At 41.3% G+C, this 26,247-nt stretch overlaps 1 protein-coding gene across 1 annotated transcript in view; it reads left to right on the top strand.

Annotated features, from left to right (window-relative positions):
- The window catches only part of LOC134348078 (cilia- and flagella-associated protein 47-like), a 712,768-nt gene that overhangs the window by 334,543 nt on the left and 351,978 nt on the right, over window positions 1-26,247 (top strand). Inside the window, exon 41 of the mRNA XM_063050919.1 lies at window positions 22,002-22,084. Coding sequence (XP_062906989.1) covers window positions 22,002-22,084 — 83 coding nt within the window. The remainder of the gene's footprint in view (window positions 1-22,001; window positions 22,085-26,247) is intronic.

The raw sequence follows: 26,247 nt of genomic DNA, 5'->3' as shown, positions 1-26,247 counted from the left end.
CTGCTGCAGTCAAAGGACAGCAGTGACTATATCACGTTCATTTAGGAGAGTGCCAACCACATCATCAAGAATAATCAGCATCCTTTGGTATTACTGCTTCATATCTTTTATCCAGCATTAGGGTAAAAAAAAGGTCAGCCTAATTATGCTGCAAGGAAAGGGAAGAGGGACATTATGGTCAAGAGATGATGCCAAGCGTCATCGGGAAGCGGCGAGGAGAGGAAGAGAACAAGAATCAGATGAGGCCAGGGCCGCACGACTCCAGGATCAAAGAGTCAGGACAAAATAAGATGAGAGAAGAAGAGACAGAGGAGGAGAGGCATGCACGTCTCCAGGATCAGAGACAAATAACAAACAGCAGAAGAGATGAAGAGACGGGGGCTGAACGGACTGCACGTCTCCAGAATGACAACGAGAGGCACAAGGGTGGCAGATAACCCAGAAATGATGCCATCAAAAGTGTCCTTCGTTAAATGAGGAGGAGCTGTATTTGCTTTGCGACGCGTCGTTCTTCTTTAATAAACTGAGGTTTTCTACTTCAGTTTCCAAAGCAAAGCAATACCAATAGCATTCAGGAAAATTTAATGTTCATTCTGGTCACATCAGACTGCACTACCCTTCTCTCAAAGGGTGCCCCAATGGTCACCCCGTTGTCTAGTAGATATTCCATTTTTAAAAAGTAGAAGTAGTTTGTGGGTGTATAATGAAGAGAGCAACTTGGGTATTGTAATAAAGATAACGATACTTACATTTAAAAATTAGGCACAATTTTGTGCTCTGTTAACTGCATTAATTGCACAGTACAGAAACGCAAATACAGTATGTTGAACACTGAACCTGAAACTCAGTTTCATTGAACAGTGCAACTTTAATGGAATAAAATTTCAATAACATATCACCATAACAGAACTTTACAAGGGGTGTTCAATCTAATGTAACAGCCTGGAAAAGGTTTCACTGCTAACGTAATGGTCTTTCTGTAGAAGCATTGTTTGGGTTATGGTTAGAGATAACGGGTGCTTTGGAATGTGAACCCCGTCCAATGAAGGGGGTGTGTTTTCATGTTGTGTGCCTGACACAGGGGTGAGCTGGGTCTTTTGTTTGGTGGGAGATGAAGGGAGAAGACGACAGAGAGAAGAGGTTATAGGACTTGTCCTGGAGCGGGGCCATGATCCGACAAAGCCCGGGGAGATTGAAGGAGGATCGGCGAAAGGGAAACCGTGAGCTCCAACTTATACACATTAGACTGTTTCATTAAAATGGGCCCTTTTTTTGCGCTTTTTCTTTACTAACCGTTTAGTCAAATTAAGAACTATAAAGCTAAATCATTTAATTGTAAGCCAAGTATTGTCTGTTATTTAGTGGTACTTACTTGTAACAGGGTAACAAATAACGCAGCAGCCACACAAATAGGGAGTTTTGGGGTGGGCTTGCACCTCAATATCACAGGTTTGGTGGGGCCAGAGATTGCTTTCCCTAGGCTTACACAGCCGACAGAACCAGAGTGTTTCACTACATATATATTTAATGCATATAATGGTTGACAAATTACTCAATATTTTTCTTAAAGCTGTTCTTGGTTTCAGTTCAAAAACCACAAAGCTTTTCTTTGGGATTATTAATTTCCTTGCTTTGCATTTAGTTTTGCATTTTCCTTTAATTTGGTGACACATTCAGACGTAGCAGACTCTCTGGGGCCAACCAAATGTGTTATTGTCTTTTTCAAACATTTTTTTTTACAATCACAAGACAATGCTGGACATGAAGATCTTCGTACATTGGAGTTGGTGTATGAAGCAAGTGTGCAGTCTAAGAGCAAGTGATTGTCTTGGCCATTTCTCTTGTGATTGCAAGACCCTATTGGACATTGGTAATGTAAAATACTGTAAGTCTGCTTCCTTCCAGAAATAAGAGAAAATTTGCAGATGCTGCAAATCCAAGCAACACAAACAAGATGCTGGAGGAACTCAGCAGGCCAGGAAGCAACTATGGAAAAAGAGTACAAAAGAGTCCTGATGAGGAGTCTTGGCACAAAATGTTGACTGTGCTCTTTTCCATAGATGCTGCCTGGCCTGCTGAGTTCCTCCAGCAATTTGTGTTGTTGCTTAGTCCGTTTCCCTTGTTTATCAGTGAGACAGAAGGCAGGGGAGCTGGGTAACCTTGGTTGTTTTGAGGACTAGGCCTCAAGCCACGGGTTTACCTATTGCAGCAATCCAGGAGAGGGGACACCAGAAGCAGTACAGTGTGGCATCCAAGATGGGTTGGTGCTTCTCTCCAGTGTTCTTTGGCAGAAGACAAGCTGGATTGTGCACATTCATACATTCATCTGTGGACTGCTGAGAACTGTATTTTTTTTTGCTGGTAATACCCAAGCACCATCAACATACAGGATATGTCACTCAGGGACTGGGCTACATATATTTTTTTGTGTTACTGTATGTTTACTGCTACCTTAATATGTGCTTTGTGATGTGTATGACTGTTGGTACTGTGTTTTTCACCTGGCCCCAAAGGAATGCTGTTTCATTTGGTTGTGCTCATTGGTATTCATGTATAGTTAAACGATAATTGAACTTGAACTGGATCATATATATACACAAAAGATGATGTACACTGGGAATATGGTACTGCAACAATTAGTGCGACAATCTCACAGTTCCTGTAATTCAAGTTTGATCTCAACCTCAAGGAGAGTGAATAGACATAAGAAAGAATGAGGTTCAGAGAGATATGACAGAGAAGATTGATAGAATTGCTTCATTAGGAGACAGCATGGACCTGATGGGTTGATGGGTATCCTTCTGAGATGCAATTTATAAATGTTCAATAAAACAGTGAATAAATCATTTAGGATATGAAGTGGATTTGTGTAAATGAGTATTTATCCTGCTGTGAACCATACTATAAAAAATATAAATTAATAATTTTAACTTTCTTTTTGTCATGCAATGAATTTTAAAGCATCTTGTGAAATGACTTGTAAAGGTCACAGTCTTGGATAATTTACACTGGATTATCTCAATAACTGAAGACGACAACCAGATTTAGAAATTTTGAGGCGCATTCCAAATTGATTTTTGAGATTTGATCTGTGGAGGAAACTATCCTTAAGTAATAACCTTTCAGGGATTTTATTCAAAGTTGAACAACAATTTAATCTTTGTTTACTCTGTTTACTTGCAGTACTTCTAATTATACAAATGCACATCTAACTAATAAAAGCTGTGAAATTATTTTGTAAAGCAGCTTAACCTTTCTAAATGAATCAAGTTCAATCCTATTAGTCATAAAATTAATAGTTAGTGCACACTGCTTTTGTAATTTTTTATGTAGAAAGGTGACAAGCTCAGAGAAGGAAGGTTGAATGTGAAGTAAGTTTAAGTTGCATTGTGTGCAGCAGAAATTCTTATGCAGATCATAAACTATATCTACATGTTAGTTCTTATTTTGCATTCAATATATTAAACTGGAGAAAGCATCAAATGGTACAAAGAAGTTGCTTTTATAGATTATATGATAGGATAAGAAATGTATTGTTAGCTGATTAAAAAATGATGGAAGTTGAAAGGGATTGGAATGTAAACAGGATGGGAAAGATATAACTGAATTACTTCATAACATCTTTGAAAGGAAAACCTGAGTTGTTGTGTATTTAATATTTTCATAATATTGTAAATATATTGCTTGAGTAAGAATCCTTTTTAAAATTTGTTTAAATAATTCATTATGTGTTATATGTAAAAATACATGAATTGCATATGTCAGGACACTACCACATGGTAAGTGTGTTCCTCACTTAAAGTCAGTGTGCCTCGCTTAAATTCAAAATGAACTGAGATCCCTTTTCTTGGGTTCCCGTCTTTTCATAACAATTAGTTTAATGTTTTGCAGTTATAAAACTTAACAGTGGCTGTGAGGAAGTTTAAAGCAAACCCAGGATGATTACCTCTATGTTGAAATGTAGCGAGACGCTTCAGTTAAAAAAAAAATCACCGCATCCGTCTCGTTGGAAGGGAGAGTGCTTGGGTAAAAAAAAGACAGAAAATGGATAATTTCATGGGTTCATAAACAGTAAGTACTGGGTTAAAATAAGCATAAATTTTAAAAAAAGTGGAAATGGCTGGCTGCTTCGGAACAATTGGCATGCTCGATTGCACAAGCGTTAACTGGATTTTGTATATTGAGAGAATTGAGCGGTATTTTAAAGCAAAGGAAATAGTCAATGAGAAATGAGTACCAGTTTTGCTGAGTGCATTGGGTTAAAGGCATATAGTTTGCTTAGAAGTTTGTATGCTGCAACCAAATCAGTCAAAATGAGTTTTGCTTATATTATGAAAGTAATTTAGAAACATTTATAAATGAAACCATTGCTGAGTACAGAACACTTTAGGTTTCATAGGAAGGAAAGGTACGTCACATCCGGAGTTTCTCTGGTTAGTGGTTGATTTCCCTCCACGCCTCTCTGATGTAGTGGGGAATTGCGTACGAGGCAAGTTACAGCAGCAGTTTGCCACTGCCTTCTGCCGGGTGAGTTTCCAAAGAGATCACCAGCTCGTAACCCAGCACGGATGGAAAGCGTGCAGGGGAGCCGGCTGCCTGGATTCGAACCTAAGTCTGATGCTGATGCCACTACGCCACCAGCTGCTTAGGTTTCATAAGTGGAATCAAAAGGAGGGGGCGTCCATTTCAGTGTACATGGCTGAATTGAAGAAGTTGTTTGAGTATTGTCATTTCAATAATGGGCTTAATGATGCACTGTGAGATCAGTGGTGGAATCTTACAAGTAAACATTCAAAAATGGCTCCTAACCGAAGCACAGTTTACATTGAAAAGAACAGTTGAAGTGGCTATACCAATGGAAACTCAGTTGAGTTGCAGTCAGAAATGAAAGTGAGTGTGAACAAAATTGCAGCATCTAGATCAGGGGTTCTTAACCTGGGGTCCACGGACCCCTCGAGAGAGGATAGATTTCTGGGATCCATGAACTTGGATGGGAAAAAAACTTAAATATCTTTATTTTCACTAATATCTAACTGAAATTTAGCATTTTCTTCAATTATGAATATAGGCAACAAACCACAGTAGAATTAGCTGTACCTGCTAAGACATAGTGTTCTCATTTAAGCTAAGCAACAACAGGTTTCACACTGATATGTCTTTAAAAAATAAAATTTAATTTTAACTTGCCTATATTTTAAATATATTATCTTTTTATTTAATGTGTTAATAAAGAAGCACATATATTACTATATGACCAACTGGTCCTCAACCTCAATAATTTCTCCTTTGGCTTCTCCCACTCCCTTCAAACAGAAGGTGTGGCTATAGGCACTTGTGTGGGTCCCAGCTCTGCCTGCCTTTTTGTCAGCTAAACAGAACAGTCTATGTTCCAGGCCTACACTGGCATCACTCCCCAATTTTTCCTATGCTATATTGATGACTGCATTGGTGCTGCTTCCTACACCCATGCTGATCTCATCGACTTTGTCAACTTTCTGTCTAACTACACCCTGCCTCAAATTATGTTTTGTTCAAATCCACCATTGTTCCTGTACCTAAAATGACCAAGGTAACATGTCTGAACGACTGGCGTCCTGTCACACTCACCTCAACAATAAGCAAATGCTTTGAGAGGCTGTTCAAGGACTATATCTGCAGCATGCTGCCACCCACACTGGACCCCTACAATTCGCCTACTGACACAGTCGATCGACAAATGATGCAGTAACCGCAGCTCTACACACCATCCTTACACATCTGGAGAAGAAGGATGCTTATGTGAGAATGCTGTTCTTGGACTACAGTTCAGCATTCAACACCATTCCAGAACTAATGAGGTGTCCTCCTCCTTCAAAAAAAAGGGCTTTCTTTCCTCCACCTCATCTGCATCACTTCCATTTCATGTATGTCTATCCTCACCCCATCCTCCCACCACCACACCAGGGATAGGATTTCTCTTGTACTTCACCCCACTAGCCTTCACTTCCAGCACAAAATTTTCCATAACTTCAGCCATCTTCAATGAGATCCCATCACCAAGCACATCTTTGCCTCCCCCCACTCACTTTTCAGTTTGTGCAGAGGTCACTCCCAACACGACTCCTTTCTCCATTCATCCATCCCTACTGATCTCCCTCCTGGTACTTATCCTTGCAAGTGGAACAAGCACCACACCTGCCTCTACACCTCCTCCTTCACCTCCATTCAGGGCCCTAAAACAGTCATTCCAGGTGAGGTGACACTTCAGCTGTGATCTTGTTGGGGTCATCTACTGTATCTGGTGATCCTGGTGTGGCATCCTGTATATCACTGACACCCGATGTAGATTGGGAAACCGCTTTGCCAAGCACCTATGCTCCATCTACCAGAAAAAGTAGGATCTGGTGGCCACCCATTTCAATTCTACATTCCATTCCCATTCTGACATTTCAGTCCATGGCGCCCTCTACTGCCGTGATGAGACCACACCTCAGGTTGGAGGAGCAAGACCTTATATTCCATCTGGGTAGCCTGCAACCTGATGGCATGAACGTCAATTTCTCTAACTTCCGGGAATTGCCAATCCTGCCCCACCTTACCTTTACCATTCCCCATTCCTGTTTCCCTCTCTCACCTTATCTCCTTACTTGCCCGTCACCTCCCTCTGGAGGGTGCTCCTCCTCCTTCTCTTTCTTCCATAGTCTTCTACCCTCTCTTATCAGATTCTTCCTTCTTCCGATATCTCCTTTGCCAATCAACTTCCCAGCTCATTACTTCACCCCTCCCCCTCCCAGTTTCACCTATCACCTACCACCTTGTACTTCTTTCTCCCTCCCCCCACCTTCTTAGCCTGATCTCATCTTTTTCTTCTAGTGCTGATGAAGGGTCTCGGCCCAAAATGTTGACTGTTTACTCTTTTCCATCGACGTTGCCTGGCCTTCTGAGTTCCTCCAGCATTTTGTGTGTATTGCTTGAATTTCCAGCATCTGCGGATTTTCTTGTGTTTGTAATATCACAAATTTGTTTTTTAATATTTTGGTTACCGTATTTCAATATTATTCTTTTTTGTAATCCTATGTATTTTATTTGGAATATTTAAATACATTAAACTGAGAAGCAGTTTATAGGCTTCACCAGACTACCGAAGCAATCCATGGCATAAAAAAGGTTAAGAACTCCTGGGCTAGACTTTCCTGGCTGAACAAGGAGTGTTACAATGTGGCAGGAGCTCACTCATACCAGACTAATGTGAGTTTAAAGGGCAACTTGCAGAAAATGCAAGAAAGTAGGACACATACAAATAGCACGTTAGGCAGACAGATATAAATAGACTGCACACAGAAGGAAAAAAGATAAAAAGTCAAGTCACAGTTTCAAAAAGAGCACTAATCTGCATGCTTTTGATGAAAAAAATGATCATGATGAGAGTAACACAGCACTGGGTAGCTTTGGGATTTACAGTCTGAAAACTGATTGGAGACAAGCAACATGATTTGCAAATTATTTAAAATGGAATTGACTATGGCTCAGCTGTTTCATAAAATGAGCTTGAATGACATTTCAAAGATACTAAACGGCTATCCAACTAAGAACTTACTGTATACTGGAGAAAAGATCATTCCTGTAGGAATGATATTCGTAACAGTGAAATACAACAAGTCACATTGGGCTTGTGTGTGGTAAAATGAAGGCCAGCATTGTGGGTTTGTGATTAGCTGAGACAACTGGAACTTGATTGGAGATCCATTCACCATTTGCCTGAAACATCCCCTGCAATAGAGTCAAGTGAAAGCAAAATAAGAAAGGTACTGGATGATGCCTCAGCAGTGTTCAATGATAGCACTGGAAAACTCAAACAATATGAAGAGTAAAATACTGTTAAAGGAAAATTCCACACCCAAGTTTTGCAAAGCCCATCTGGTTCCTTATACCATTTGTGATAAAGTAGCAAATGGAGCGAGATCACATGGAAGCTGAGGAATTCTTTCCAAGGTTGAGTGGAACCCATGGCCAATGCCAGTGGTCCCATTTGCCAAGAAGAATGGGTCTGTCAGGATCTCTGTTGATTTTAAAGTCACCATTACCCCAATAGATTAGTAGATTAATACCCTCTGCCCAGAATAGAGCATATTTTTGCAAACCTTTCTGGAGAGAAACACTTCACCAAAGTGGAGGAGATGGAAGAAGATTCCAAAGTGTTTCCACCATAAACACTCAGAAATGGTTTTATCACTATAATGGGCTTATTTTTGGAGTAGCATCTGCACCTGCACTTTGGTGCAGCGAGGCTGCCCAGGCACTCATTGTTACCTGGATGACATCATTGTTTCCAGTAATGATACAAGGAACATCTCCAAAATCTCAAGACAGTGTTAAAAAGATAAGAAGATTATGGGCTCAGAGTATGATGCAGCAAATGTGAATTCTTCAAACCAAGCATCACTTACTGTAATCACAATATTGATGTACAAGGATTACACAAATGTGCCGAGAAAATTCAAGCAGCAGTGAATGCCCCAAGGCCAAAGGATGTGTCACAGTTATGATTCTTTTTAGGGGATGACAATTAGAATGATAGAGTCATGGAGAAGTACAGCACAGAAAAAGGCATTTCGGTTTATTTAATCCATGCCAAAACCATTTAAACTGCCTACTCTCAATGACCTGCACCAGGCCTGTAGCCTTCCATATTTCTACTATCCATGTACCTATACAAAATTGTCTAAAATATTGAAATAGAGCTTGCATTGACTATGGGCTGGCAGCTCATTCCACACTCTCATGACCCTCTGAGTGAAGAAGCTTCCCCTCATGTTCCCCTTAACCTTCATACCGTTCACCCTTAAGCTATGGGAGGGAGTTTACCCTCATTAGTAATCCGTGAGTGACCACTTGTGTTCATTTTCGCTCCACTGAAGGGTGTTCCACTAACAGTAGCAGCAAGAATGCAGAGGTGGGTTCTGTTTTTTGGAGAATACAATTACAAGATTGAATTTAAGAGGACAACTAATGGAAATGCTGTTTCCCCTTGGAAAAGGACATGCTTGAAAAACTTCCAAAGAAGATATTCCATTTTACATATTTTCCCTAATGCAAATTGAAAGTCTTCCCATTATGGCAGATATGATCCAAAAGGAAACCAGAAAAGACCCACACTGTCTCAGACTACATGACCACCCCAATTGGTTAGAATGGGCAGAGGAGACACCAGTTCCTCTTTTTTTTTTACCAGCGTTGGGATGAACTTACCTTTGACGGAGGTTGCCTTATATGGGGATTGAGGGTTGTACCATCCCAGCTGAGAGCAAAAGTGTTGGAGGAGCTACATTTTCTGCAAGTTGTTTCACTTCACTTTTAGGATAATTGTGATATCTACTGGGGGAGGTATGACCTGTTCAAAAGTGACGGGTTGCACATGAACCTGAGGGGGATCGATATTCTCGCGGGCAGGTTTGCTAGAGCTGTTGGGGAGGGTTTAAACTAACTTGGCAAGGGGGGTAGAAACCAGAGTGAAGGGAGTCAGGAAAGGACGGATGGTAAAAAAGTAAAGATAGCGTGCAGTCAGATTGTCAGGAAGAGCAGGCAGGTGATGGGACTTAGTTGCAGCCAACAGGCTGAGTATCAAATCATCAGGGACGCAGAGTCAGAAAGGACAGCAAATATGATTCTCAAAGTGTTGTATCTAAATACACGTAGTATAAGAAATAAGGTAGATGATCTTGTTGCAATATTACAGATGACCAGGTATGAATTTGTGGCCATCACTGAATCGTGGCTGAAAGGTGGTTGTATTCGGGAACTGAATGTCCAAGGTTGCGTGTTATATCTGAGGAATAGGAAGGTTGGCAGAGGGGGGTGGTGTGGCTCTACTGGTAAAGAATGACATCACATCAGTAGAAAGATGTGACATAGGACTGGAGGATGTTGAATCCTTGTGGGTTGAATTAAGAAACTGCAAGGGTAAAAGAACGTTGATAGCTGTTATATACGGGCCTCCCTACGGTGGCTGGGAGGTGGATCACAGGTTCCAACGGGAAATAGAAAAGGCTAGTCAAAAGGGTAATGTTATGGTAGTCATGGGAGATGTTAACATGCAGGTCGATTGGGAAAATCAGGTTGGTAATGGATCTCGAGAGTGAGTTTGTTGAATGCCTAAGAGATAGCTTTTTAGAGCAGTTTGTCATTGAGCTTACTAGGAACCAGCTATACTGGATTGGGTGTTTTGTAATGAATCAGAGGCAATTGGGGAGCTTAAGGTAAAAGAACCCTACAGAACCAGTGATCACAATATGATTGTGTTGTACTTGAAATTTGATAGGGAGAAAGTAAAGTCTGATGTAGCAGTGTTTCAGTGGAGTAAGGGGAGTTACAGTTGTATGAGAGAGGAGTTGGCCAAAGTAAATTGGAAGGAGCTGTTAGCAGGGATGTCAGCAGAGTAGCAATGGTATGTGTTTCTTGGAAAATGAGGAAGGTGCAGGACAAATGGTAAAATAGTACAACCGTGGCTGACAAGAGAAGTCAAAGCTATTGTAAGAGCAAAAGAAGGGGCGTACAACAAAGCAAAAATTAGTGGGAAGATAGAGGATTGGAAAGTTTTTAAAACCTACAGAGAGCAACTAAAAAAATCATTAGAAGGGAAAAGATGAAATATGAAAGCAAGCTAGCAAATAATATTAAAGAGGATAGTAAAAGTTTTTTCAAGTATGTTAAAAATAAAGGAGAAATCAGAGTGGATATAGGACTGCTAGGATATAAGGCAAGAGAAATAATAACGAGGGCAAGGAGATGGCTGATGAACTAAATGAGTATTTTGTGTCAGTCTTCACTGTGAAAGACACTAGTAGTATGCCTGATGTTGTAGTGTGTGAAGGAAGGGAAGTGGGTGAAGGTACTGTTAAAAAAGAGAAGGTGCTTAAAAAGCTGACAGACCTAAAGGTACATAAGTCACCTGGACCTGAGGAACTGCACCCTAGGGTTCTGAAAGAGGTAGCATTGGAGATTGTGGTGGCATTAGAAATGATCTTTCAAAAATCATGGGACTCTGGCATGGTGCCAGAGGACTGGAAAATTGCAAATGTTACTCTACTCTTTAAGAAATAAGGAAGGCAGCAGAAAGGAAATTATAGACCAGTTAGCCGGATCTCACTGGTTGGGAAGATCTTGGAATCAATTGTTAAGGATGAGGTGATGGTGTTCTTGGTGACACAGGACAAGATAGTACAAAGTCAGAAGGTTTCCTTCAGGGAAAATCCTGTCTGACAAACGTGTTGGAATTCTTTCAGGAGATTACGAGTGGATAGATAAAGGGGATGCAGTAGATGTTGTATATTTGGACTTTCAGAAGGCCTTTGACAAGGTGCCACACATAAGGCTGCTTACCAAGTTAAGAGTCCATGGTGTTACAGGGAAGTTACTAACATGGTTAGAGCATTGGCTGATTGGTACGAGGCAACAAGTGGGAATAAGGGGATTATTTTCTGGTTGGCTGCCGGTAACCAGTGGTGTTCCGTAGGGGTTGGTGTTGGGAACACTTCTTTTTATGCTGTATATAATGAATTAGATGATGAAATAGATGCCTTGATTGTCAAGTTTGTAGATAATACAAAGATTGGTGGAGGGGCAGGTAGTGTTGAGGAAACAGGTAAGATACAGAAGGACTTAGACAGATTAGGAGAATGGGCAAGAAAGTCGCAATTGAAATACAATGTTGGAAAATGCATGGTCATGCACTTTGGTAGTAGAAATAAATGTGCGGACTATTGTCTGAATAGGGAGAAAATCCAGGAATCTGAGATGCAGAGGGACTTGAGAGGCCTTGTGCAGAACACCTTGAAGGTTAACTTGCAGGTTAAGTCAATGGTCGGGAATGCAAATGCCATGTTAGCATTCATTTCAAGAGGTCAAGAATACAAGAGCAAGGATATACTGCTGAGGCTTTATAAGGCACTTGTGAGGCCTCGCCTTGAGTATTGTGAACAGTTTTGGGCCCCTCATCTTAGAAAAGATATTCTGGCATTGGAGAGGATCCAGGGGAGGTTCACAAGAATTATTTCAGGAATGAAAGGATTATCATACGAGGTACGTTCAATGGCTCTGGATCTGTAATCGCTGGAATTTAGAAGGATGAGGGGTGATCTCATTGAAACCTTTCGAATGTTGAAAGGCCTAGACAGAGTAGGTGTGGAAAGGATGTTCCCCATGGTGGGAGAGTTTAGGACAAGAGGGCATAGCCTCAGGATAGAGGGGCACCTTTCAAAACAGAGATGTGGAGAAATTTCTTTAGCCAAAGGATGGTGGATTTGTGGAATTTGTTGCCACATGCAGCTGTGGAGGCCAAGTTGTTGGATGTACTTAAGGCAGAGATTGATAGGTTCTTGATTGGACATAGCATCAAAGGTTATGGGGAGAAGGCCGAGGATTGGGGTTGAGGAGGAGATAGAAAGAAAGGATTCACGAAGCAGACTTGATGGGCCAGATGGCCTATTTCTGCTCCTATGTGTTATGGTCTTATGCTGGACATCTAGGCATGCTTAAAATTAAAGCGTTGGCTTGAAGCTTTGTCTGGTCATCTGGGATAGATGAGCAGACTGAGCAGTTTACCGTGCAGTGTTCAGGATATCAACATGTCCAGAAGATAAACAATAATAATAATGAACAATAATAAACAATAAAAAAGATGCCTAGAACATCGTCCCACCATCCCTGGGAATGGCCTGCATTGCCTTGGCTGAGGATTCTTGCAGATTTTTCTGGACCATTCATGGGCATAACTTTCTTGGTAGACATGGAGGCAGCTACAAAGTGCCCAGAAGTGTTCCTAATGGCCTACACTACAGCCTCGCACACTGTTAGTATGTTGATAAGCCTCTTCTCAAGGATTGGTATTCCAGAACACTTAGTGACAATGGACTACACTTTGCCGTGGAACAGTTTTAGTCAAGCCTGCATATGAATGTAATAAGACATATTACGTCAGCACTATACCACTCAGTTACAAATGACTTGGAGGAAAGGTTTGTTCAGAGTCTAAAGAATGGACCGCGATCAATATCAGCATAACTACACTGACACAGTGTGCAGGCCAAACAGCTGAGACAAATTGGAGGCTCGTCAACAAGGAGGTTTATTTTTTCAGGCCTGGCAAGGGACTATCAAGGTGATCAAAAGTGGGTACTCAAAAAGATTAAGGACAGAACTGGACCACTCTCCTACAAATTGGAGATTGCATCTGATATCATCTGGAGATAACACATTGATCACTCATGGAGACAGACTCAATTGTTAGAGATGAAAGATGACCAGAGCTGTCAGAAGCACTCCCTGCTGTCCCAGAGTTAACTCCTTCAGCCATGATGCAGGAAGTCCCAGAATTTGAGGTTGTTTCTCAGCCGCATGTCTCACCTGCCACACAGAGAAATCCACGCCCTCCCCCCCCACCTTGTCAGGAAGGATGTTATCCCACAGGAGAAACAAAGCCTCCACAGCGATTAAACCTTTAGGCCTGAATAGTGTGAATGTCTGTATATAGTAGTACTTTTGTATTATATAGTACACTGTGAATATTTTAACATGCATTCTCTATTAAGTTGGAATTAATAGCTAAGCAGGGAGGGGTGTATTTAATATTTCAGTATTATTTGAGTACTATTGTAAGTATATGTTTGAGTAAGCATTCTTTATTTGTTTAAATAATTCATTACGGGTTATATTTAAAACTATGTGAATTGCGTGCATCATGACACAACCACATGGTAAGTGTGCGCCTTGCTTAAAGTAAAAATGATTTAAGACCTATTCTCCTGGGCTCCTGTATTTTGTTTGCAATTAGTTTCATGTTTTGGAGTTACAAAGCATAATGTGAATAAAGTAAAAGTGGAACATATTTTAGTCTCCCTTATTTAGGGGCAAGAAAGCCCCTCATGTCTTGTTTAGATTTTATTCCAGAGAAGGGGATTTTATAACATTTTTCCTTGTTACAAATCTAATGCCTGGTGCTTCATTGAATATTTCCCGGAATCTGTAAAAAATGGGTGACCTTGTGGCAAAAGTACAAAACAAATGGGAAGCTGCACTATATGATTTATGGATGAGGCATCCATTTATCCAAGTGTAAAATAAAAGATATGACAGCCAGATTTTAAAAAAACCACAGGAAACTCTCAACGTTTATTCCTCATCTTGTACAACTAGAAGTCTGGTAACTCATTTGATGTTTTATTGGATTTTGTAGTATGTACATTGATGTGACTGCTTTTCTGAATGAGAATCTGAGAACATAGGGGTAAATTATAGAGGAGATTATTTTGGAATGTTTTAAAGTTGTAGCGGAATTTTGGACCTACATCAGGCATCAATTAATTCTCCTCAAAATTAAAAGTGAAGCTGGAGGCAGTTCAGATACATTAATAGGCCAGTGTTGGGGGTGGGGTTTGGGGGGTGGTGGAGAATTGGACTAACTGGAGTTCAACTGGGAGCTCCATACAAATATTTTAGTGTCATGTGCAAACCTACTAACCATACCAGCTCCATTCTCATCCAAATTGTTCTGATAAATTAAAAACAACAGTTCACCCAGCGCTGATTAATAGTTAATAGCCCAGAACATAGTTGGATAGATGCCTCAAAGTCTATCGCCCAGTTGCACTCAGATCTGCTGTGGTGAAGTGCTTTGAGAGGTTGGTAAAGGCAGAATCAACTCCTGCCTTAGCAAGGATCTGGAGGCTGGTGCAATTTGCATATCACCATAATAGGTCTACAGTGGATGCAATTGCACTGGCCTTGGATTACCTGGACAATAGCAATACCTATGTCAGACTACACACATCAAAGTTGCTGGCGAACGCAGCAGGCCAGGCAGCATCTCTAGGAAGAGGTACAGTTGCCATTTCGGGCCGAGACCCTTCGTCAGGACTGACAAAGGGTCTCGGCCTGAAATGTCGACTGTACCTGTTCCTAGAGATGCTGCCTGGCCTGCTGCTTTCGCCTGCAACTTTGATGTGTGTTGCTTGAATTTCCAGCATCTGCAGAATTCCTCGTGTTTGCCTATGTCAGACTGCTGTTTATTGATTACAGCTCAGCATTCAACACCATCATACCCTCAGTACTAATCGGCAAACTCCAAAAGCTGGGCCTCTGATCACAAAAGAAATGTCCAAGCTAATCACCCAAGGTTACAGTGCACACTGCCTTTGTGCACTAATTCCAGTTTCTTCCTGTAGCAGGCAACTACAAGGCCTGCACCTCTACTAACGTGCAGCTCACTGATGGAGTAGACTGACAGTACCTAAAGTTCTTGGAATCCGGCTTTGTCTTGCTATTGTAAAAATGATATTTATCAAAGAAAGAAACAACTGTGAACACCTATGGTTGGCCCCCGAGAGGCCGCTGTGTCCAAACGTGCTGCCATCTTACTGAAAGTACTTGTGCATCTCAATGGAGTGTGCTTACTCCCTCCACACCCATGACCTTGTGGCTAGGCACAGCTTAAATACCATCTATAAATTTGTCGATAACACAACTATTGTTGGGAGGACTGTAGAAGGTGACGAGAAGGTATACATGAGTAAGTTAGATCAGCTGGTTGAGTAGTGTCGCAACAACAACCTTGCACTCAGCATTAGAAAGATCAAGAAATTGGTTGTGGACATCAAGGGAATACATACCAGCCCTCTTCGAGGGATCAGCAGTGGAAAGAGTGAGCAGTTTCAAGTTCCTGGGTGTCAACATCTCCGAAGGTCTATCTTGGACCCAACATATTGATGCAATTACAAAGAAGGTATGATGGTGACTATATTTCATTTGAAGTTTGAGGAGACTTGGTATGTCACCAAAGTCTCTTGCAAATTCAACGGATGTACCGTTCAGAGCATTCTAACTGGTTGCATCACCGTCTGATATGGAGGGGCCATGCACAGAATCGGAAAAATTTGCAAAAAGTCACAAGCTCAGCCAGCTCCATCATGGGCAGTATTTTTAGAATCAGAATCAGAATCAGTTTAATATCACTGGCATATGTCATGAAATTTATTGTTTTGCAGCAGTAGTAGAGTGCAATACACAATAAAAATAACTATAAATTTCAGCAGGAAATATTTAAAAAATTAAATAAGTGGTGCAAAAAAGAGAAAAAAGGGAAAAAAGTAAGGTAGTGTATGTGGATTCATTGTCCATTCAGAAATCTGATGGCTGAAGGAAATAAGCTGTGTCTGAAATGTTGAGTGTGTGTCTTCAGGCTCCTGTATCTCTTCTTTGATGGTAGCAATGAGAAGAGACATGTCCTGAGTGATGGGGGTCTTTAACGGTGGATGTCAATTTTTGACAGCTCTGACAGCTAGCTATGTCAGAGAGATGGTTTATCTCCCTCTTCCACTCCTATCTTCATGTGATGGGAATTGTACCTGAAGTTACTTCCACAATGCAAGAAACTTGTCATATAAGGTCTAGCTGTTTGTGTCCAACTAGACTGAACTTTCTTCTGAGACCAATGCTGCCCATGGACGGTTTCCACTACTGCAAAATCTGGATTAATATTGACTATTGTCTACAGGAATATCTTTGCATTCATTTTGATTACTCATGCTTGGTTGCTTGAAAAACTGGTGGTGACACATGTTTTGGGAGCATTGTATTATGCTGTTAAGTATTTGTATTATGCATTATAAGATGCTGTCAGTGCTCAAGGATCATGATTCAGTGTAATGATGTTATTGTGTCACTTTTCAGTATTTTATAAGTATATAATGTTACAAAGAAGGGGAAAAAAACCGGTACAGCTCAAACTAATTCAAAATAAAGCCTGCCCCAATAAATGATTGGGTCAATTTCATAGGAAACTACAGAAAATAGGATAAAATAGCCCTATAGATAGCTCAACGAGTACTTCAATCACATAGACAGTATTAATTGGAAAGATACTTTTGGGATTAAAAGTTTTAAAATCAAGATTTATCTACCTGGTGGAAGCAGATAAAATAGCAACACTGAAGACATAATTAGAAAGCACCAGAACAGGTAGGGGGTTGAAGATGTAGACTACATGCAGCGAGATGGGATTAGTTTATATTCACATCATGAACAGCACAGATATTGTGGCTTAAGGGCCTATGTCTGTTCTTCTATGCATTTGAACTGATCTAATTTAGTTATTTTGTTTTGGCTGCCCCCTTTTTTTCTGAATATGATACCATTAATAGGACTAGATAAGTACAGAATAAGAAGCGTAGAAAGTATTCCAACATTATTACTTTTCTTGCATGTGCTAAACTTTGAAAGAATAGTTATAATGTGAGATTGCAATAAATTAAAGGGCAGAATACATTGAAAATGGAAGAGATTTATTTAGTTTGATATCTCTGCCCTTACAGTACGCGTAAAATTTAGTATGTGACATAAGTTTGGAGATTCTTGATTTTAACAGTCTCAAATATTTATAGCTCCTTCAATGATCAACATTTCTTCCCCTTAAATCATGTCCAAAATTTAGGTTGGGGTTGGGATTTGCTTTCTAGTGAGCTATGATGCATGTTATCCTCCCCTCTTACTTTTGCACACTTGCCTTAGTACAATCAACTCATGCTGTATGTAATGTCCCAAGATTGCAAATTTTATTTGGTGCACAAAACTATAAATATGAGTGATAGAAAATAGCAAGTTGCACATTTTTTTCATTTCCTTCTTTCCTACCCTTGAGCCTTTAAGTATTTCTTTAAGTATATCAAAGTATTTCTTTGAAGAAAAATTTAAAGACCTCAGTTTGAAACAAAAAATTGTAATGACTTCAGTTTTATATAACAAGCAATAACTTAATGTTATATTACAATACAGAAAAAAATGAGTAAGTGGTTCACAGTTTTATAATATCTTGCAGTAAAAAATATTTTGCTATTTCAGGTTGAAGAGTAAATTCCATTCAAATGAGACTTGTTTTTTTTCAACTGGCAGATCTGTTAGGTCAACAATTAGAGTGCACTATTGGTTTGGTAGTTATGGCCAATATCGAAATAAGATGTTTAAAAAGATGGACAAGGTTTTTGTTCCTGATCCTAATGGATAAAGCAAGCAGGCATGTGTCAACACTCACAAAATGCTGGAGGAACTCAGCAGACCAAGCAGCATCTATGGAAAAAGAGTACAGTCGATGTTTTGGGCTGAGACCCTTTAGCAGGGAAGTCCTGCTGAAGGGTCTTGCCCTGAAAAGTTGACTCTACAATTGATCGAGGAACGACTGCACTGTTACGTGGATGTTAGCACGTTAGACCGGCGGGAAGAGTTTAAAAAGAAGACAGCTTTATAGAGCGCACTTCAGAGGAGCAGGTGATGGAGTAGAGGTAGACAGAGTAGGAGGGCTTTGGCTTAACGGGACTTCACCGATAACGGGTTGAGACAAGGAAGGTTACCTGTGAAGAATAGAAACAGGAAGTATGTCTGTGAGGCCGGTGTTCTGTACTGGGTGTCAGATGTGGGAAGTCCAGGAGACTCCCAGTCTCCCGGAAGGCCACATCTGCTCCAGGTGCGTCGATCTGCAGCTCCTTAGGGACCGTGTTAGGGAACTGGAGCTGCAGCTTGATGACCTTTATCTGGTCAGGGTAAGTGAGGAGGTGATAGAGAGGAGATATAGGCAAGTAGTCACTCCGGGTTCTCGGGAGACAGATAAGTGGGTAACAGTCAGGAGAGGCAAGGGCAAGGGTCAGACACCAGAGAGTACCCCTGTGGCTTTCCCCCTTAACAATAGGTACACCTGTTTGAGTACTGTTGGGGGGATGGCCTACCTGGAGGAAGCAACAATGGCTGCACCTGTGGCACAAGGGAAAGGAAGAAGGCAGCAGTAATAGGGGACTCCATAGTTAGGGGCTCAGACAGGCGATTCTGTGAATGCAGGAAAGAAGCAATGATGGTAGTTTGCCTCCCAGGTGCCAGGGTCCAGGATGATTCTGATCGTATCCACGATATCCTGAAGTGGGAAGGTGAACAGCCAGAGGTCGTGATACATATTGGTACCAACGACATAGGTAGGAAAAGGGAGGAGGTCTTGAAAACAGACAGGAAGCAAGTTGAGAAGCAGGGTCTCAAAGTTAGTAATCTCAGGATTACTGCCTGTGCCACATGACAGTGAGTACAGAAATAGTGTGAGGTGGAGGATAAATGCGTGGCTGAGGGATTGGAGCAGGGAACAGGGATTCAGGATCATTGGGACCTTGTTTGGGGCAGACGTGACCTGTACAAAAAGGACGGGTTGCACTTGAATCCGAGGGAGACCAATATCCTGGCAGGGAGGTTTGCTAAGGCTATTGGTGAGAATTTAAACTAGAATTGCTGGGGGGGGGGGGTGGGAACCGAACTGAAGAGACGGAGGAAGGGGCTGTTGGCTCACAAATGGAGAATGCTCAGAGGCAGTGCAAGAGGGAGGATAGGCAGATGATAGAGAAGGGATGTGCTCAGACTGATGGTTTGAGATGTGTCTATTTTAGTGCAAGAAGCATTTTGAACAAAGCAGATAAGCATAGAATGTCGATCAGTGCTTGGAGCTATGATGTTGTGGCCATTACAGAGACTTGGATGGCTCAGGGGCAGGAATGGTTACTTAGAGTGCCAGGCATTAGACGTTTCAGAAAGGACAGGGAAGGAGGCAAAAGGCATGAGAGCATGGTACTGCTGATCAAAGATAGTGTCACGGCTGCAGAAAAGGAGCAAGTCATGGAGGGGTTGTCTACGGAGTCTCTATGAGTGGAAGTTAGGAACAGGAAGGGGTCAAAAACTCTACTGGGTGTTTTTTATAGACCACTCAATAGTAACGGGGACATCAAGGAGCAGATAGGGAGACAGATTCTGGAGAAGTGTAATAATAACAGTGTTGTTGTGGTGGGAGATTTTAATTTCACAAATATTGATTGACATCTCCCTAGAGCGAGGGGTTTGGATGAGGTGGAGTTTGTTAGGTGTGTTCAGGAAGGTTTCCTGACACAATGTGTAGGTAGGCCTACAAGAGGAGAGGCTGTACTTGATCTGGTATTGGGAAATGAACCTGGTCAGTTGTCAGGTCTCTTAGTGGGAGAGCCTTTTGGAGATAGTGATCACAATTCTATCCCCTTTACCATAGCATTGGAGGGGGATAGGAACAGACAAGTTAGGAAAGCGTTTAATTGGAGTAAGGGGAAATATGGAGCTATCAGGCAGGAACTTGGAAGCATAAATTGGGAACAGATGTTCTCAGGGAAATGTACGGCCAAAATGTGTCAAACGTTCAGGGGATATTTGCGTGGCATTCTGCATAATTACGTTCCAATGAGACAGGGAAAGGATGGTGGAGTACAAAGGCTGTTGAAAATCTAGTCAAGAAGAAAAAAGAAAAGCTTACGAAAATTTCAAAAAACTAGGTAATGATAACAATCTAGAAGATCTTAAGGCTAGCAGGAAGGAGCTTAAGAATGAAATCAGGAAAGCCAGAAAAGGCCATGAGAAGGCCTTGGCGAACAGGATTAAGGAAAACCCCATGGCATTCTACAAGTATGCGAAGAGCAAGAGGATAAGACATGAGAGAATAGGACCAATCTAGTGTGGCAGTGGAAAAGTGTGTATGAAACCAGAGGAGATAGCAGAGATACTTAATGAATACTTTGCTTCAGTATTCACCATGGAAAAGGATCTTGGTGATTGTAGGGATGACTTACAGTGGACTGAAAAGCTTGAACATATAGACGTCAAAAAAGAGGATGTGCTGGAGCTTTTGGAAAGCATCAAGTTGGATAAGTCTCTGGGACTGGATGAGATGTACCCCAGACTACTGTAGGAGGTGAGGGAAGAGATTGCTGGGCCTCTGGCAATGATCTTTGCATCATTAATGGGGACGGGAGAGATTCCGGAGGATTGGAGGGTTGCAGATGTTGTTCCCTTATTCAAGAAAGGGAGTAGAGATAGACCAGGAAATTATAGACCAGTGAGTCTTACTTCAGTGGTTAGTAAGTTGTTGGAAAAGATCCTGATAGGCAGGATTTATGAAAATTTGGAGAGGTATAATATGATTAGGAATAGTCAAAATGACTTTGTCAAAGGCAGGTTGTGCCTTATGAGCCTGATTGAATTTTTTTGAGAATGTGACTAAACACATTAATAAGGTAGAGCAGCAGATGCAGTGCATATGGATTTCAGCAAGGCATTTGATAAGGTACCCCATGCAAGGCTTATTGAGAAAGTGTGGAGGCATGTGATCCAAGGGGACTTTGCTTTGTGGATGCAGAATTGGCTTGCCCACAGATGGTTGTAGATGGGAGATATTCTGCATGAGGTTGGTGACCAGTGGTGTGCCTTAGGGATCTGTTCTGGGACCCCTTCTCTTCGTAATTTGTATAAATGAGCTGGATGAGGAAGAGGAGGGATGGGTTAGTAAATTTGCTGATGACGCAAAGGTTGGGGGTGTTGTGGATAGTGTGGAGGCCTGTCAGAGGTTACAGTGGGACATCGGTAGGATGCAAAATTGGGCTGAGAAGTGGCAGATGGAGTTCAACTCAGATAAGTGTGAGGTGGTTCATTTTGGTAAGTCAAGTATGATGTAGAATATAGTATTAATAGAAACATAGAAACATAGAAAGCCTACAGCACAATACAGGCCCTTCAGCCCACAATGCTGTGCCAAGCATGTACTTACTTTAGAAATTACCTAGGGTTACCCATAGTCCTCTAATTTCTAAGCTCCATGCACCTATCCAAGAGTCTCTTAAAAGGCCTTATGAAACCACCTCCACCACCATCGCCGGCAGCCCATTCCATGCACTCATCACTTTCTGCGTAAAAAACTTTGCCCTGACATCATTCATGGACCTCAGCTGTTTACTGCTAATGGTAAAACTCTTGGCAGTGTGGAGAATCAGAGGGATTTTGGGGTCCGAGTCAATAGGACACTCAAAGCTGCTGCACAGGTTGACTTTGGCTGCTGTTCTCACTGGTATGCTATTTTTTTTAAAAAAGGTTGCATTTAGTATTAATTTATTTACTTCAATGCATATAAGTAACTGTCTTCTGTTTTATAGTGATTCCGCTGCTGAATTTGAAAATGGAAAAGATAATGATTTTGAAAATGGAATGGACAATCAAAGTGTGAATCTAAAAGACAGTAAGTTCTTTGCAGGATAAAACCATATTATAAGGAACGCTTGATAATAATAGATTTTCTTATTTGACAATTTCATTATTGGGTACGATGTAAGAGAGATATGACTTTATTGTATTGTTCTGAATTGATTCCGCTCAATGTAACATTGGATTAATCATTGTATCACAAAAAAATGATATAGCAATGAAAAATTACTTGTCTGCAGTTTGAGTTAACCTTGTGTGGTTAACGTTTCACTCTGCTACATGATAATTGATCCATATATCTAACAAGATCAGGCAAAGTCTTCATTTCAGTTTAAGTGAAGCAATTCAAGTTTAATGAGATTCATTAAGTTCAAATTGGTTGGTAGTTCTGATAAAACATTAGAAGATTTACTTCAGGTTGACAGTGCAATTTTGCTTAAGTTCAAATTTGAGCTGGTGTTTTACATTGCTTAAAACAACAGGTATGTAGTGACAACGCAAACATCTTTTCATGAAAACCATTGTTTTAGGAGATATGAGTTGTCTTTAAGGTAGTTCACATAATAGAATGTTTAAAATTTGCTTTACCATGTGTTTTCATTGGAAGTAGATCAGTCAGCTTGGGTCATTATGTATAATTACAAACATCTCTTAACAGTTTTGAAGAAGTATTTCTTCTCTCTTGTTTTTCATTTTCAAATACCATTTGGCACCAACGATCATTCCACAGTCAAAGTCACTTAGTTCACATTTCTTCCCCATTCTGATATTTGGTCAGAACAAGAACCTAACCTTTTGACCATGTATGCATGCTTTTATGCATTGAATTGCTGCCATATGATTGGCTGATTAGATATTTCACTAACGAGCAGGTGTGCAGGTATACATAATAAAGTGGACACTGAGTGTACATCTATATTAGCTTAAATATCCGGTCAAATTATGATTACCTTTCTGTAATTTTGTTCATACATCAATATGCCAGACTTTTGTTTACATTGCATTGTTAAGTTGCTTCGCAGAGGCATGGCTCACCCCTAGCACTCTGGACTCGACACTCCAGCCCGAGGGTTTCATCACTTGGACCAGACAGCAATATGACATAAACACAGAATAGGTGGTGTTTGTTTCATGATTAATTCATTGTGATGCACAATCCTGCTCACCTGACATGGAACGTCTGGTAATCAAGTGATGTATGTTCTCTCTTCTGAAGGAGTTCTTTGTGGTCATCCTGTTATTAGTGTGCATTCCACCGCTGGCAGGTGTGAAGCTAGCAATGGAGGAACTGAGTGCCATGATCAACAGTGATGTGACAGTGCACCCTGTTGCCTTCCTTATCATTGTGAGGAATTTTAACCAGAATACATTACTGACAGAAATCACCGACAAACTACCACCACATGTCACTGTGGAACCAGAGGAACTAACATACCTGATCACTATTACACCATTATCAATAATGTTACCCTGCCATTCCACATGCACATTTTGGCAAGTCTGATCACCTGGCTGTGCTCCTACTCCCGGCATATAAGTAGAGACTGAGGACGCAACACCATTGTTGTGGATCTTGAAGCTCTGGATTTACAGGACTACTTTGAATTAGCGGACTGGACCATATTCAAGGATTCATATTTCACAACTGAATTAATCGCCAACTTTAAGATCTACATGGATGACTGCGCTTTCAAGAATATACTGAGTCTTCCCCAGCCAGAAGCTGCAGGTGAATCGAGATTCAAAGTCTGCTGAGGGCTAGATCTGTAGAGTTCAAGACCTGCAATCCAGATCTCTATAAGGAGTCCATTTATGACCTACAGAAGGCTATTTTGAAGCATAAAAACAAATTCCATGTCAAGTTAGAGGCACGGCTGGATGCATGACAGCTGTGGCAGGGTTTGTATGCCAGTTCTTCCCATAAGGCAAAACCTAACACCATAAATAACAGTGATGTGCTCAATGAGCTTCCCCAACGAACTCGATACCTTTTATGCATTATTTGAAAGGGGAAATAACATTAAGTCTATATGATTCCTCACAGTATCTGGTGACTCTGATCTCTGTCTCAGAGGCCCGCTGTCAGAACATCTTTCAAGAGGGTAAAACCTTGCAAACTGTCAGGTTCCGATTGTACTGAAAATCTGTTGCAATCACCTGGAGTGCTCATAGAGATCTTCAACCTCTCACTGCTGAGGTTTCCACCTGTTTCAAGAGCAGGGTGAGCTGCCTGAGCAAGGACCTGAACCTACTGTAGTTTGCCTGCCACCATAACAGGTCTACAGCAGAAGAAATCTCATTGGCTCTCCACTCAGCTTTGGAGCACCGAGACAACAGGAAAGCATACAACAGGCTGCTGTTTATCAATTATAACTCAGTATTCAACATCATTATTAGAACGTAGAACATAGAATCTAGAATAGTACAGCACAGTACAGGCCCTTCGGCCCACAATGTTGTGCCGGCCCTTAAACCCTGCCTCCCATATAACCCCCGCCTCCCATATAACCCTCCACCTTAAATTCCTCCATATACCAGTCTAGTAGTCTCTTAAATTTCACTAGTGTATCTGCCTCCACCACTGACTCAGGCAGTACATTCCACGCACCAACCACTCTCTGAGTAAAAAACCTTCCTCTAATATCCCCCTTGAACTTCCCACCCCTTACCTTAAAGCCATGTATTGAGCAGTGGTGCCCTGGGGAAGAGGCGTTGGCTGTCCACTCTATCTATTCCTCTTAATATCTTGTACACCTCTATCATGTCTCCTCTCATCCTCCTTCTCTCCAAAGAATAAAGCCATAGCTCCCTTAATCTCTGATCATAATGCATACTCTCTAAACCAGGCAGCATCCTGGTAAATCTCCTCTGTACCCTTTCCAGTGCTTCCATATCCTTCCTATAGTGAGGCAACCAGAACTGGACACAGTACTCCAAGTGTGGCCTAACCAGAGTTTTATAGTGCTGCATCATTACCTCGCGACTCTTAAACTCTGTCCCTCCACTTATGAAAGCCAACACTCCATAAGCTTTCTTAACTACCCTATCTACCTGTGAGACAACTTTCAAGGATCTGTGGACATGTACCCCCAGATCCCTCTGCTCCTCCACACTACCAAGTATCCTGTCATTTACTTTGTACTCTGCCTTGGAGTTTATCCTTCCAAAGTGTACCACCTCACACTTCTCCAGGTTGAACTCCATCTGCCACTTCTCAGCCCACTTCTGCATCCTATCAATGTCTCTCTGCAATCTTTGACAATCTTCTACACTATCCACAACACCACCAACCTTTGTGTCGACTGCAAACTTGCAAACCCACCCTTCTACCCCAACATCCAGGTCGTTAATAAAAATCATGAAAAGTAGAGGTCCTAGAACCGATCCTTGTGGGACAACACTAGTTACAGTCCTCCAATCCGAATGTACTTCTTCCATCATGCCCCTCTGCTTTCTGCAGGCAAGCCAATTCTGAATCCACCTGGCCAAACTTCCCTGGATCCCATGCCTTCTGACTTTCTGAATAAGCCTACCGTGTGGAACCTTGTCACATTATTAATCAACGAGCTACAAAATCTAAAACGCTGTAACACCTTCTGATCCTCATCTTCCTTATCGGGAGATCACAGTTAGTGCATATTGGTAATAACATGTCCTTCTCACTAACAATCAATCCAGATGCAACTCAAGGTTGCATTCTTTGCTCACTGCCCTATTCTCTCTACACGCATATCTGTGTGGCTAGCGACAGCTGAAATGCCATCTATAAATTTTTTAATAACAGCACTGTTGGGAGAATCTCAGATGACAAGAAGACAAACAGAAGTGAGATAGGTTTGCTGTTGCAGCAACAACCTTGCACTCAACATCAGAAAGATCAAGGAATTAATTGTAGATTTTAGGAAGGGGAAGTCAGGAAAATACACACCAGTCTGCATTAAAGAGTCAACAGTAAAAAGGGTGCAATACATATAAAAGTTGCTGGTGAACGCAGCAGGCCAGGCAGCATCTCTAGGAAGAGGTACAGTCGACGTTTCGGGCCAAGACCCTTCATCAGGAGTAAAGACGGTGAGTAGCTTCAAGTTCCTTGAGTGTCAATATCTCAGAGGATCTACCCCTGCCACTACGTGTTGCTGCTGTCACAAAGAAGACATGCCAGTGACTCTTACTTCATTCAGAGTTTGAAGAAATTAGGTA

This window comes from Mobula hypostoma, chromosome 6, assembly GCF_963921235.1.
Source record: "Mobula hypostoma chromosome 6, sMobHyp1.1, whole genome shotgun sequence".
Classification (NCBI taxonomy): Eukaryota; Metazoa; Chordata; class Chondrichthyes; order Myliobatiformes; family Myliobatidae; genus Mobula; species Mobula hypostoma.
Note: the sequence above shows the minus strand (reverse complement) of the source record. Positions and strands in the feature narration are given on the sequence as shown.